At 44.9% G+C, this 13,912-nt stretch overlaps 1 protein-coding gene across 13 annotated transcripts in view; it reads right to left on the bottom strand.

Annotated features, from left to right (window-relative positions):
• Positions 1 to 6,091: 6,091 nt before the first annotated feature.
• Positions 6,092 to 13,912, bottom strand: part of NPHP4 (nephrocystin 4) — a 112,010-nt gene continuing 104,189 nt past the window's right edge. For 12 of the 13 annotated variants that reach the window (XM_032763708.2, XM_032763700.2, XM_032763698.2 and 9 more), the window contains 4 exons: positions 13,578 to 13,749; positions 10,176 to 10,355; positions 7,559 to 7,702; positions 6,092 to 6,751 (listed from right to left, as the gene is read on the bottom strand). In XM_032763708.2, coding sequence (XP_032619599.1) covers positions 6,611 to 6,751; positions 7,559 to 7,702; positions 10,176 to 10,355; positions 13,578 to 13,749 — 637 coding nt within the window. In that variant the 3' untranslated portion in view covers positions 6,092 to 6,610. The remainder of the gene's footprint in view (positions 6,752 to 7,558; positions 7,703 to 10,175; positions 10,356 to 13,577; positions 13,750 to 13,912) is intronic. The other variant, XM_075060369.1, reaches the window with a different exon arrangement.

Here is a 13,912-nt window from a genome sequence, read left to right as displayed (position 1 = left end):
ACCACAGGACTAAATCCTTATCACAGAGAATCAAAGAGTCGGATCTGTTACTTCCCAGCTTTCACTTTGCTCCATCTAGCTAAAAATGGCATTTTATTCAAAGGGAGAGGGGGAAGGCTGATGAAAATGATAAGGTGGGCTGCCTTTGTCTGCCGTAAGAATGCCACAGCTTAAAACATCTTATCTGGGGAAGATTCGAGTGCTGTGTCTGCATTCAGTCTGACGTGAATGCAGCAGGAGCTTTCAAATGCAAATTGCAGACTCACTTTAGAGACTACAGTGTGAAATAACACAGCAAAGACTGTGGACCTCATTCCTCTCGGCATCTGTGCTCCCGTCACCAGCACAGCAAAGAGAGGAATTGGCTGGGCTTCCTGGAAGGAGTGAGAGTTCTGGGCTAAAGCGCCCCCACCAATGGCAGTGGCTGTAGCCTGGACTGGCCGAGTGTAGCTACTCAAACGGTTTGTGAGGGTCCACTTTTCCCTTCTTCCAAAGGGGAGACTTTCCCGTGCCTCATTCTGCCATAGCCTCTGAATATTTGACCTGCAGTCCTCACCCTCACTATTCCAGTCAGAGCTATTGCTCTGTAATTCACTTAATGTTCATGAAAAGTTCCCAGAGATTTCTCCTATGACAAATGGATATAAGCCCCCAGGAACTGTCCAGGGCCACATGAACTATTTCCTTGCCCCTTACCGAACCTGCTGAAGATTGTGCTACACAACAGTGATTAGTGTCAGATTTCTATCCCAATCCATACACAGCTGCTCTAGAAACACACAGCTAGGATTACTGGGACCCTTCAGGCTACATCCCCTAGGTAGAACCGACCAATTGTTGTCTTTAAACTGCTGTTCCATAGTTGCTTTTCTTTGGAAGGTCCATGCAGGGTACAGAAGGAGGTTTAATGTGCTCTTAAGAAAGAATGCAGGAGTTTTTCCAGTCACTGGCTTGAATTATGATACATGCTCCAAATTCTGTTCTCACATACAGTGATGTGACTTTGGAGTTACCCATTACAGCTAAGGCCCTGTCTTGCTATAACGCAGCTCATTGGGTTGTGATTATGTTGTCTCATGTAAGAGGCAGCTTGCTTTTCTGGGCCAATGGAACAGATCCAAGGAGTTTGCTGCTGTGAAGCCTTGAGGTCCAAAACAAAAACTGAAATCACTGTCTATGACACTCCAGCCTCAGAAAGAAAGATGTGTGTAGTTAAGATGTGCTTGGCAATCTGGATTTCTAGCAAGAGGAGCCCAGAAAGCCAAAAAGATAAGGGATTTGCTTTTCATGAGGCTAATCAAGGCAGCAAATTAGCACTGCTGAGTACTGTACAGTGAAATTTATCAAGGAGCAAGATTAATCAAGTCCATTGTGGATTGTGTGTAACAGGCAGAACTGCCAAAGGGGTTTCTGTGGGGGTGAAAATATAGAAGTTTGAAAGTTACAGGCTGACAGGTTTGGAAGCAATTAAGGTAATAGGAGGCAAAGTTCTATCCACGAGGGAGGATTAGGGTGAAAAATGTTAGTGCTGCATACAGAATGTTCCCAAATGCTGCTGTTCCAGTGAGGTATTTCAGGACCAGCTCTGACAGGTATTTAGATATTAGTGTCCTCTGCAGACGTGGCAGGTGTTCAGATCTGTGAAAATTCTCAACTTTCTTATCACACTGTATTGCAGAAAGTACAGAAGCTCTGCACTGCAGAACCATTGTGCCTCAGATTCCCTGTAAAAATGGAGGCAGTAATACTGACCTATAACAGAGTGGATTATAGGGCTGAATGTTTGCAATTCCATATGCCTTGCATTTGACGATCTAAAAGTGCATTACAAAGTATTATTGTCCTGGACCAGAAATCTACAAAGGAAGAATGTTTGCGGTGTATTTTTAAGCTGTACAAAACCAGAAAGCACAGCAAATCTGGCTAAAAGCTCTTCCCGCATGCTTGAAAATTTATCTAAAACTTTCCAGAAATGAGGATGCTTGTTTGAAGTCTACTCAGTATTACCCATTAACACACAATAATCCACATCTAGAGCTGATTGGGAAAATGCAGACAAATTTTGCAAAAACTTTTCGTAACTTTTCACAGAAATAATCATCAATTATGCCCTCAAATGGAAACAGCAACCAGATTTTCATCCACTGTGGCCTGTACAAATATAATTTGTTTGTTTGTTTGTTTTTAAATCCTGCTAAAAGTAATGTGAAATCTTTTTCACAGGCCTGCTTGGACAGTCCTCCAGAATGAATTAGACCTAATGCAAAGAGAATTCAGATCTTCTGCTCACAATGGGTTGTTGAAAACCTCTGCCTGTGGTTTTTCTATACACTGTCTGTTCTTCACAGTTCTGTATTCAGTTTGTCCTTCATTTTTCCCCCCACTGTGCTGTCTGCATGCAGCATTCACACAGCACTGCCAGTGCAATATCTCTTGGCAACTAGGCATTCATTCTCAGCTAATTTCCATTGACAATAAGAATAGATGATGATATCTGTGCAGGTTTTATCACAACACCAGCCAGTGCTGCCCTACTGGAAACAGTTAAGAGAGTATTTTGTCTGGTTTCCTGCTAAAGATGGCTGATAATGTGAAGAACAGTGACGAGACCTGCAACAGCAGTGTCTTCCATAGATTCACAGAGTTTAATGCCAGAAGAGACTCATTAAATCATCTAGTTTGGCCTCCTGTATATCTTGGGATTAAATTTCACCCAGTTACCCCTGTATTGAACCCAATAATTTGTGTTTGACTAAAGCAAATCTTCCAGAAAGGCATCCAGTCTTTATTTGGAGACATCAAGAGATGTGCCTGTTTATTTACCACTTCTCTTGGTACTCGTTCCAATGGTATTAATACACAGTTATCCCATCACCTCTCCATCTTGTTTTTAGATGTTAAACAGATCGAGCTCTTTAAGTCTCTAACGGTAACGATTTTCTCCAACACTCGAATCATTTTTGCAGCTCTTCACTGCACCCTCTCCAATTTCTCAACAACTTTTTCACAATGTGGACACTAGGGTAGGGTTCTGTGGCCTGCTTTGTGCAGGAGGTCAGACTAGATGATCATATTGGTCCCTTCTGACCTATGAGTCTATGAGAATAGGGCTCAGCATTCCAGTCGCAATACTGCTGTATCGCCTTCCAGCTCCTGCTCGCTATCCTCCTGTTCATATATCCAAGGATCACGTTAGCCCTTGTGCCACAGCATCGCACTGATAGCTCATGTTCAGTTGTTTGTCTGCAATGACTTCTAAATCCCTTTTGGAGTAACTGCTTTCCAGGATACAGTCCCCAATCTGTAGGTGTGGCCTGTACTCCTTGTTCTAGATGTGTACCTTTGCACTTGGCTGTATTCAAATACATTTTAATTGAATGGGCCTAGGTTAGTCTACGTTTTGAAGTTATCAGTTAGCCAGTTCTTAATCCACTTCCTGTGTGCTCTATTAACATTGTATGTGCTTATTTTATGCCATGTGTGGTCCCCATCAGGCCCAACGACTTTACCAAGTGCAGGGAAGGTTGTCAGATCCCAAAGCAAAGCTGAGACTTATGCCTTGTGGAAAATGCTCCTGTTAGAAGATAAGAGATTCAGCCAAACACAAATGGAGAAAACAATCCCTGTTCTTGCCCTTTAGGTGTCTCTGCTCCTGGATACTCAGTCTTTCCCATGCCTCACTTTGGCTTGGGCATAGGGGGAGGGTTGATCGAAAGTAAGGGTGAGACACGCCCTGCATGAATGACTCTCTCGTGCTGCAGCATGGCACCAGTGATTAGGGTAGTGCCACAGGCTCACCTTGCTCCTTGTCGGTCCAAGCAGGATTCGGCACCAGCTCCCAGGCTCCAGCCAGTCAAAGGCCCTTTCCCCCTCCACATCCTCCCTCAAGGCAATGCCTTCCTCAGACCCACCTGGGAGCTGAGACTTGCGAGGTTGCCATTTCTGGCCTGGCATCAAGAGAAATGGGATTCGGAGCCTGATCTGCCCAGTCGCCCTTGCCACTCGCCTTTCGATGGAATCTACTTTGTACTTTCTCTGTTCCCGTTTCGGTGCCCTCCGCAGAGCGCTAGCTCTGCTGCCGGCTCACTGCTGGCAAGAGCAGACCCTAGAGCCTGATTTACACTTACACTGTGGTTTCTCAGTGCTTGGTTACACAGCTGGTTTCAAATTGAAGACAGAAAACACAGTGGCAGCCTAAAAATATAGAAGAGAACTTTGTTCCTTCCTCTTCCCAGTGGTTTTCCTGAGATTGCAGCACATCTCTCCCCAGGCCCTTTGCTCTAGGGTCATGCTCCACTACGTTATTATTTGTTGTTATTGGTATTGGGGAGCCCCCAGGAGCCCCAGTCACTGAAGTGCACCCCACTATGCCCAGTGCTCTACAAACACAGTCCTTGCCCCAAAATTATGTATCTGCATCGGGTATTTACACAGCACCAATCCCCATACCACACGGATATATCATCTCCTGCTATACGTGGCTATGGCCCTATATGGTAGGTAGAATGCAGCAAACAGAGGCCAGCCCCAAAGATCTTGTGATTCGTTAGTATGAAGCCCCATAAATGTGCAAGATGCCCCATCAAAAGGTCAAGAGACAGTCCTTATCAAACAGCATATAATCTAGAGCCTTGAGCCTGCTCTCATGGCGAAGTAACTCCAGTGAGTTCACCAGGGCTACTCCTGATTCACACCAGTATAACTTGAAGCCAGGTCTATACTACAGACCTAAATTGGTATAACGACGTTGCTCAGAGATATGAAAAATCCACACCCGTGAGCGATGTAGTTATACCGACCTAAGCTCCCATGTAGATGTCGCTATGGCGACAGGGGACCTTCTTCCACAGCCATAGCTATCGCCTCTCGGGGAGGTGGATTAACTGTGCTGATGGGGGAAGCTCTCCTATCAGCGTAGGAGCATCTTCAGTACAGCGCTACCGCAGCATACGTGCACTGGAGCAGCTGCGCTACCGTAGCGCTGTACATGAAGACAAGCCCTAAAATGAGAATAAGGCCTGGGTTAGGTATGGCATATGGCGGGGAGATATGGCCTTCAGCAAGGTGTGGCACCTGCCTGACGCTATGTTGACCAATGGGGATGAGGGAGCACGAATCGTTGGCATAGACTCCAGAAGCAAAAGGCAATACAATACTGGAGAGTAGCAGCCTATAACACGCGTGGGGCGCGTGGTCTTCACAATCTCCCCAGATACTGCCGCGTCGCACGCCTGAGTGTTCTGATGGGACAATCTCAGCAGGTGAAAAGGCAGTTCCTCTTCATGGCCTCCCTGCTGAGACTGCCAGCAAGGGGTCTACCTGTGAGGCTGGCATCTGTGCACTGGGAAATGCACTGAGACTACCCACTCGTTTCACATAAGCCACTGCAAATTCATCACTCACTTGTCTACCACTCCCTCGCCTGCGGCTGAGCCAGTGCCCTAGAGGCAATCTTCTCCATTTTCAACCCTCTCAGTTAACCCCTTTGACTTGATTTTTAATATTAAACAGAGTTAGCCCAATTCGATCCCCTGACCTGTGTCCATAATTAATCCCTTTATTCCTACGTGTACTGTATCGCCTGATTCATGCTTTGCCTTAGATCTGCAAAGGGTCCTCTACCCTGAAACTGATACCAGATTTGGATGCTGTGTGCTCAGAGATTAAATGAAATTCCGGTGTCAGACAATTTTGACATTTCTAGTACTCACCTTTAGAAGAGATTATCTTCTGTCAATTCAAACAATGCATGAGCTCTGAGCTGACTGAGTGATTTGAAATCACACAGAACCTGCTGAGCCTTTCTAGCCTCCGGGACAGTTCATAGAAATGCAGGTGATGGGCTGGATTGTGGAGAGCTTCTGATCCGTCATTTAAAGGGATTAGCAAGAGGAAGGACAACCCAGATGCTTGCACCAGCATGGAATGGGAAGCTACTGACAAACAGAAGCCTTGTAACAGAAAACTCTATGCTGCACTCTGTGGGTTCTGTGCAACAATTTAGATGAACTGGAATGAGTAAAGTACTATAAAATTGTCATCTTTGAGTACAAAATTCAGTTAAAAAAACAAAATACTTTAAACACACATATTCTGGAAATGCAGCTTTTTAAGATCTGTTAAAAAAGAATTAAAAAAATAAAAATCCAAACAAGCTCACAGCCCAGCAAAGCATAACAGAAGTAGTGACAATCGTCTGGACCGTGGCATATGGTATAAATATATAGGGATTAATTTACCATTTTAAGTAGAACACATATGGCTATGGTACATCATTTGAGGTCATGTCAGTGTGCCAAGAATTCAATCGGACAATAAATCATAGTGACTTGGCCATGGCTTGATTAGACAGTGGCAAACGGCGAAGAGGAAGGAAACACATCCTGCCAGCATGTGGGCTAGGTTCACAGAGCAGCTCAATCGGTTTTCTGTCTACAAATAAACGTGGTCAAGGAAATTCAGAAACAGACAATCTATGGTGGGAAAAGTCTCTAAAGCAGATAATAACAACAGGACTAACTATGTCTCATGGTAGGTGGAGTAAGATGAAAGCTTCGACAGATGCTCCAGGAACACGTCATTCTACTGGCCCTCAGGCAAAGCCTCCTCTTTATTGATAGGCAACCTTCACACAGAAAGTTTCTTCATTCTTGTCTTCATGGTCATTGATATAAATCAGAATCTCCTCCTCCCCGGTGCTCTGGCTTGGTGCAAACCGCAAGCCAATCGTGTACATCTCCCCTCCTCCAATCTGCAAAAAGAGTGAGATGACAGTGCTAAACATCTCCATTCTCCCTACACCAGCGTGGCTCCCATTAGCACACACATGTGCATTCGGTACCAAGTTGCAAGAGGGGTCTGTCGGCTGACAAAACAGGCAAGAGAGGTGTGCCCGACAGTAACACATAACATGTGATTTCTACCTGGTCCCGGTATCAGACATCCCAACCCACTGAGTTCAGACAGCACCACCCTTCCCTTGCAAACTCTTACAGAGCACAAAAGAAGTCTAAAGTTTTCAAACTGCATAAAGCTTATTCATAGACTCATAGACTTTAAGGTCAGAAGGGACCATTATGATCATCTAGTCCGACCTCCTGCACAATACAGGCCACAGAATCTCACCCACCCACTCCTGTAACAACCCCCTAGCCTATGTCTGAGTTATTGAAGTCCTCAAATTTTGGTTTGAAGACCTCAAGCTGCAGAGAATCCTCCAGCAAGTGACTCATCTATTTCCAGTCTCCCTGAGCAAATGGTGCCGTTTCGCTGTGAGTGGAACATGCATTCTAGGATTCATGGTAAAAACCAAATGATGGACTCCACAACAGACCACAACATGCAGAAAAACATTCTTGGAGTGATTTTCAAACGTGTTCACCTCCCAGAACTCCTACTGAAGTCAATAGGTGCAGCATCTCTGAAAGTTAAGTTAGCCACTGGGCACTGGAGAAAATCATTAACTTTGGAAAACCTTTGAGGGTTGAAAACCAGAAAGACGAGCAGGCCTACTGCAAGGGTATCTGAGCTTCTCCCGCCACTCTGCTTGGTTTGCTACCTCAAAGGAATCCTCCTTGAACTGCAGCAGATCAGCTCGGTTGGTATGCAGAAAGTACATCCTCCTGGAGGGATATGGGTTCGTGTACGTGATCCGCTTGTTGGAGCCTTTCCCTCCGCCAGCAGGGAGTGTTATTTCAAATGCCTGCGGTTACATATAAGAAATCACAGCACTGTCATTTCAGTTCTGACACAGGCCAAGTCTGCAGTAAAAGCACAATGGTTTCCCATATAGTGTAGTAAGCACCCACAGGGAGATTTCCCTTTATTCTGGAGTCACTACCAAAATGTTCAGTAAATTTGCAGAGGGTCAGAACCCAGCAATGAGTTATTAGAACATGGAAACGAAGTGATTATGACCCAGTCACAGAGGCTGTTCAGGCCATTTATGGAAGGAATAACAGAGACGTCTTCTGTTCTTGCTGCCAGGCATAGGGACTAGAAGATCCGAAAGGAGCTATCCAGTCCCCACTATCTATCGTTCTAAGGCTAACTGTGGATTCAAATCTCCTAGGACCATGTTCAAATGAACAAGGGGCAGGTGGGTCCAAAGTACTCAAGACTGGCCCAAATCTTCTCCCTCCGAAGTCAATGGTCGAACCCTCATTAGGCCAAGGCTCAGTGTTTTTGAAAATCCCTTTCAAAATGTTTTGACCAGAAACTTTTAGGGGTGTCTTCAGGCTATCACGATCAGCCCCTTTTCTCCCCACTACACACTCCATGGTGATGGTGTCAGTGCTGGTTGCAATGCCTCGTGTCTACTCATTAGTGCTGGTCAGAGGAACTTTCCTTCCTCAGTGGATCCTTTATAGGCTATTCCCAATGGGTGTGCTGGAGAGGGCCCACTTAAATCTAACTTGAAACCCTTTATTGAAGGCTAAAGTGCTGCATAGGCCTTGCACAGGGGAAACTTTCATTCACTGTGAATACATTAGTTCCCTCACCTTCCCGTTTCCCTCTCAGCTCCCAGGCAGCTCCCCTAGCCTGAATTCTGCAACAAGTCTTTTGTATATACAGGGTTGTTAGCCTGACTGTCAAAGGGACTCATCTGGGATCATGGTCAGGCTCCTTCGCCAGCTAGCTAATTTAGCTAATTTATTTCCATTAGGACAACCACGGTGCTAATTCCCATCACATGGCATACGGAAGTGGTTCTGTCCTTACGAGGGAAGTGTAGCAGTGCTGTAATGTTGTGCTTAACTTCCCCCAATATGGAGTATTTCAGGGAAACATTTAAAACTAAACAACAGTTAAATGGGAAATCCAATTTACTACTTTGGCCCGAAATCCCAGAGCAGACTGGAGTCAGTGCTAATAGGAAATACCCCTGCTGTGACTGACTTTCAGAATGGGGGCTCTACGGGTGGAGCTACCCTCAAAACAGAGGCCGAACATGATTCTCTGATGGTTTTCAGTGGGATTGTTCACAGGCTGAAAGTTAAGCACGTGCTTAAGTGCATCCTAGATCCAGGCCACAGTGCGCTGCACGATGTAACCCATAGCATGCACCAGGTTCCATCAAAATCCTCTATGATCTATTCTGAATACAAGGGCTACCCACAACTGTTACCATAGACACACATGCCACTACAGCCCTGATTCTGGAAAGCACTTGAAGGCGTGCATAAAGTCCTGCTGACTTCAGTGGCAGTTAAGCACGTGCTTTCCTGAACAGGCATGGATTTCTGCTTCAGTGCTTTGCTGACCTGGGGCCTGTATACATAAAATCGGGAGAAGAAGTAGTATTTATGTACAAAGGGAAAAACCACTAGTGCTTTCTCTGGTTATACCCAGGACCATATCTAAAGCAGCTGTCCAGATATAGTAATACAAAGTTATTAGTATAGTTCCTATGGCAATTTGAGTGTATACGGCATGTGAAGGCAATTACTTTGGGGCTAGTTGCTGTTAAAATATTACTACTTTAAGGTGATTAACTCAAAGAATAAAGTGGTTTTGTCACTATCTGTCCCAGATGTTTAGGAATCAGTTTTATGATCCTATAATCTATTCCTAGTGAAGGGAAGAGTCTTTGAAGGTTGAAGAGACTGCAAAGAAAGAAAAACACTGTCCAGAGAATAATAAAAAAATCAAAATATTCTGCACACATTCTGGAGTTCTAACGACGCGGGACAATAGTCTTGCCCTTTCTTGTACAATAAATGATTTGGAAGTTTTTCATACGCAATGCAAGGGACTCATTTCTGACAAGAAGTGGTGGCTAAAGGCTATGGTGATGGGTGACGGAGATAGACAGTCGCAGTAAATAGATAGCTATGGACAGAAGTGGCTGTTCCAGTAAAACTAGTCAGCTCGCTTTGCACTCGGGGCAGTTTCATCTTTGGCAAATAAGATTTAACTAGCAGCTAACAGCATATGCAGTCACACAGGGTAATTTGTAGAGCCAACATGGCTGAGAACTTAAAAATTTGATGGTAACAGACCACGAATCTCAGTGATGACTGAACCAGGCAACATTCTAAACCAAAAGAGTTCTCAGCCAGGCTTGTAGCTGTTTCCATCACTTCACACTGACTCAACAGACATTCTAGACTTACGAGTGACATGCAGACAGAGTGACCTGCCTGGAATGTTGGTATATGGGTGCACCTAGGTACCTTAGAAATGACAGACTGTCGGCAGGAAACACACACCAGCCAGGACGAAACAAGCTGGTGGTACTCCACATCCACCAGATTGAGAGAAACAAATCTGTTGCCAGCTTTCTGAGACCTCACACCGATATGCAGGTCCTGCACCCCGTTCGGAGGGAGAATAAACACGCCTTTGGGATCCACCTGCAGGAAGCAAGCAAAATGGAAACAGGCTGAAATGCCCACAACTTAGGGCAGCAACCAAGCCGTAGGAACACAAATTCTACACATGCCGATGGGGTCTCTCTGCCTCTCAGGAAAAACAATGAAAAGGTTTAATTAGAATCCCCAAATAATGTCTCTCTCTGGTTGTGGAAATTAGGTCTCAGTCTGGTACATTCCAGTTCAAAATGTTTTATATTAAAAATGCAAGAAAATCAGAATTGTCTAAATGAAAATGAAAGATGGTATCAGTGATGGTCAAAGTTATCAGCACTGTTAATATAACATGTTATTTGGATAGTCTCAGCATGAGAGACAGTGAAGGAGAAATTAACCCAAACTTTTACATGTGCTATAAAAGATCTTTTTAGAGGCACCCCCCCCTGGTGTCCTTTGATCAAGTCAGAAGGGAAGCTAATCTACTGTACCTTCTAGACTCCAATTTGGAATATAAATTATACACTGATCAAATGTTGAGAAATGTGTGTTTCTGAGAAGGAAATTAAAGCTGGCTGCATTAATAAACTAGGCTCTAACTTCATTGTAAAATCTCTGTCTCAGTTGTACATTCAGAGTCTGTCTGCAGAGGAACTTTGCTTAGCAGAATGAATTTCAATAATAAAAATGTAGTTAGCAACATCTAGAGTGCTCATCTCAGCTAGAAATGTTAACCCTGTTACTGCCCTGTGGATGCCTGATGCAGGATCAAAAAAATGCTACCAATAGAGTGCTATACATTGAAGGTATGCTTGAGGCATGAGATGCCATGTGCAAAACAGATAGTCTCTGAACGTATTTGGTTTTGTTGAGTTATGTGCTTTAATGTTACAGCCATCATTTTTATTTTGTACACACACATGGCAAAGACAGTTCTGGCATTTTGTGTTTTACTTAAAAATTCTTTTCTGAGAGCCCTATCAATATAATATCGACTACCAGAATACCATCTGATTAGCTAGAAGGAAAGGGCAGGTTATTTGTATAGCTGGAACTTCCTGCTTGAGGTGGAAAAGATACTTTGAAATATCAGGGTAACAGACACTTTCATTTTAAGTCCCAAACAAATTTATGAATCAGATAAAAGACCCATGTGACATCACACAGCAAACAAGGAGAGGAGGGGGGTTAATCTCCTGAGAGAGGCCCCAGAGCCTTATCTGGCAGGGTCTAATGCTTTCCTCAACTGCTGACAAGTTTAGCTTCTCCACCTTAGCATGGTATTCACACTCTGAAAAGGGAAATGCTTATCAACCTGCTCTAGGAAGGTGAGTTTGGAGCTAGTCCTTAGAGTTCAATGAAAACCATTTGCTAAACCTGCTTCACTTAGCACAGGCACAAGTCGTGAGATCAAGGCCCATGTTTTCAAAATTGTGTGTGCCTCTGTCGCTTGTTGGACAGTTTTTTATACTCACAGAGCCTGATTTTCTGAGCTGGCAAGCACCCCAATTTCCAGCTGACAGCAGGGCAAGTTACAGGTGCTCAACACCTCTTAAAATCAGGTTCTAGGGGTTTTCAGCTGGCTAGTTAAAAGTTGGAACAGCCACAATTAGTTGGACGCTTTGATAATTTGGTCCTTAACTAATAACATTGATGGAGCAAAGCTCAAGGAGTGTCAAGAGGGTTTGAAAGAGGCCAGTCTAAAGGCAAAGCGGCTGCTATGTAAAATCTGAACAGAGTTTGATGTGCATGGTCACAGCATAGCTGGCCCCTGTGCAGAAGGCCTAGCTTCCCTCTGCCAGGGCAGGAGTCTCCATCTGTCTGATGAAGAGGGCAGGAGGCCAGCACGGGGTGCTAATAAAGGTCAGGAAGAGGCCCAGTGAGTCAGAGCAGACTGGTTCAGTCAGGGGCAGGTTACACCAGAGGAGGTCCCAGAAGGAAGCAGAAGGTGATTCCTAGAAAAGGCAGGAGATCAGCAAGTGGTGTTTGCTGGCTCGTGTGTCCCCAAGCCAGAAAGCCAGGGCTGGAGCGCTACGGAGGGCTGAAAGCACCAGGAGGAGCAGCAGGAGAAGGCTGCAGGCTCTAAGCTGAAGAGCTGGAGCCAGGGGCCACAGAGGGCTGAAGGCAAGGGAGCAGCAAAAGGGCTTACCCACTGACATCTCCAGGCCCAGAACTGGACCCAGAGCAACCATGAGAGGGTCAGGGGGAATGAGGGGAGCTCCCCTGACAAGAATGTTCCCAGGAGAGAGGCTGTGGGGGTTCCCGCTGGGAGAAGAGGGTTTGCACTCTAGGTGAAAGGGTGGCTGTCCTGGTACAAGGGCAGGAGAAGGCTGCACTGGAGATCCGGGATGTGGTGAGGGACACTGGGGCTGTATGTTACATGTACTGGTTGGACTATGTTGGGGGAAATCTGGACTATGGCTGTGGAACTTTTGTAATGATTTATGTACATGGGACTTTTGTAATAAATGCACCCAACAAGAGCTATATTTACAGTAAGAAAGACTGTTTGGATTGTTTTGGAGGACTCTGAAAAGGGAAACTGAGGCAGACCAGGCCATGGTCTGCCACAGGAGGGTGCTCTAGGCAGGGGCTGCCTTCTCACACATGCTTCCCTGCAATGTATTACAGTTTTAATTACCAATTCGGCCAACTACAGCCCAGCCCCTACGTCACGAGAAGCTAATACAGAATTCAAGATGTACAACTCCCAACCATAATTCAGGTCACTGCAGTGAAAGCCGCCCATTGTGATGACTGAGCTCGCTCTGGACGCTGCCAAGGGGATTCATCTCCACGTTCTGCCTCAATGAGGACAACATTTAAACACGGTTTTCTTTATTTCCTAATTTATGAAGTGGCAATGGAGTTTGTGTCTCTTTTATTATTCACATTTATAATTATGACTAAATGAATTCTAAAGAAATTATTAGTCTTCAGATAGTCTGATTAATTCAGATAATTTGTCCTCTAGGGTTTTGTACCAATGATCCTACACATGACGCCTTTAATCAAAAGATAATTATAATGAAGACTTTATGGCAGTAAATTGTTCATAATTCCTAATGGGATGGGTTTCACATTGGAGGGTTATTTTCACTGAGACTGTCAATGTAAGTCCATTCATAATTATAATTGTGAAGGATTTCACTAATTTTCAACTCACTCCTAACTACAGTCTCTTCCAAATGAAAAGTTTCTCTTTGTGGTGGGGAAGGAAGAGTGGACTCAGCAGTGCTTGCTGCAAATTCCTATGGCAGAGCCTACCTTCAGCTCCTGTGTATGTGAGGTGTAAGCTCTCACTTTCCTGATCGTTTGGGTGCCCCTGAGAACCAAGGAAAGGCGGGTCAGCTGGCCAGTTATGCAGCTAACGTCCACACGTTGCAGCGAGTGAAGGTAAAATTGCCAGATCTGAATGGGAGCAGCAAGCCAGGCGTCCCTGGAGCAGAAAGAAGAGGCATCTGTCATGACTGTGCCAAAGGAAAAGGTGACACTGGTTCAGGAGGCATTTCCAAAATGAATGAAAACATACAACTGCAGATGGGAAGGAGGAAATTGTGCTTCCAGTTCCGAAGCGTTTGCACATGCACTCACATAAACCT

The sequence above is a fragment of the Chelonoidis abingdonii genome, chromosome 23 (assembly GCF_003597395.2).
Source record: "Chelonoidis abingdonii isolate Lonesome George chromosome 23, CheloAbing_2.0, whole genome shotgun sequence".
In the NCBI taxonomy this organism is placed as follows: Eukaryota; Metazoa; Chordata; order Testudines; family Testudinidae; genus Chelonoidis; species Chelonoidis abingdonii.
This window is presented reverse-complemented; position numbering and strand designations above follow the sequence as displayed.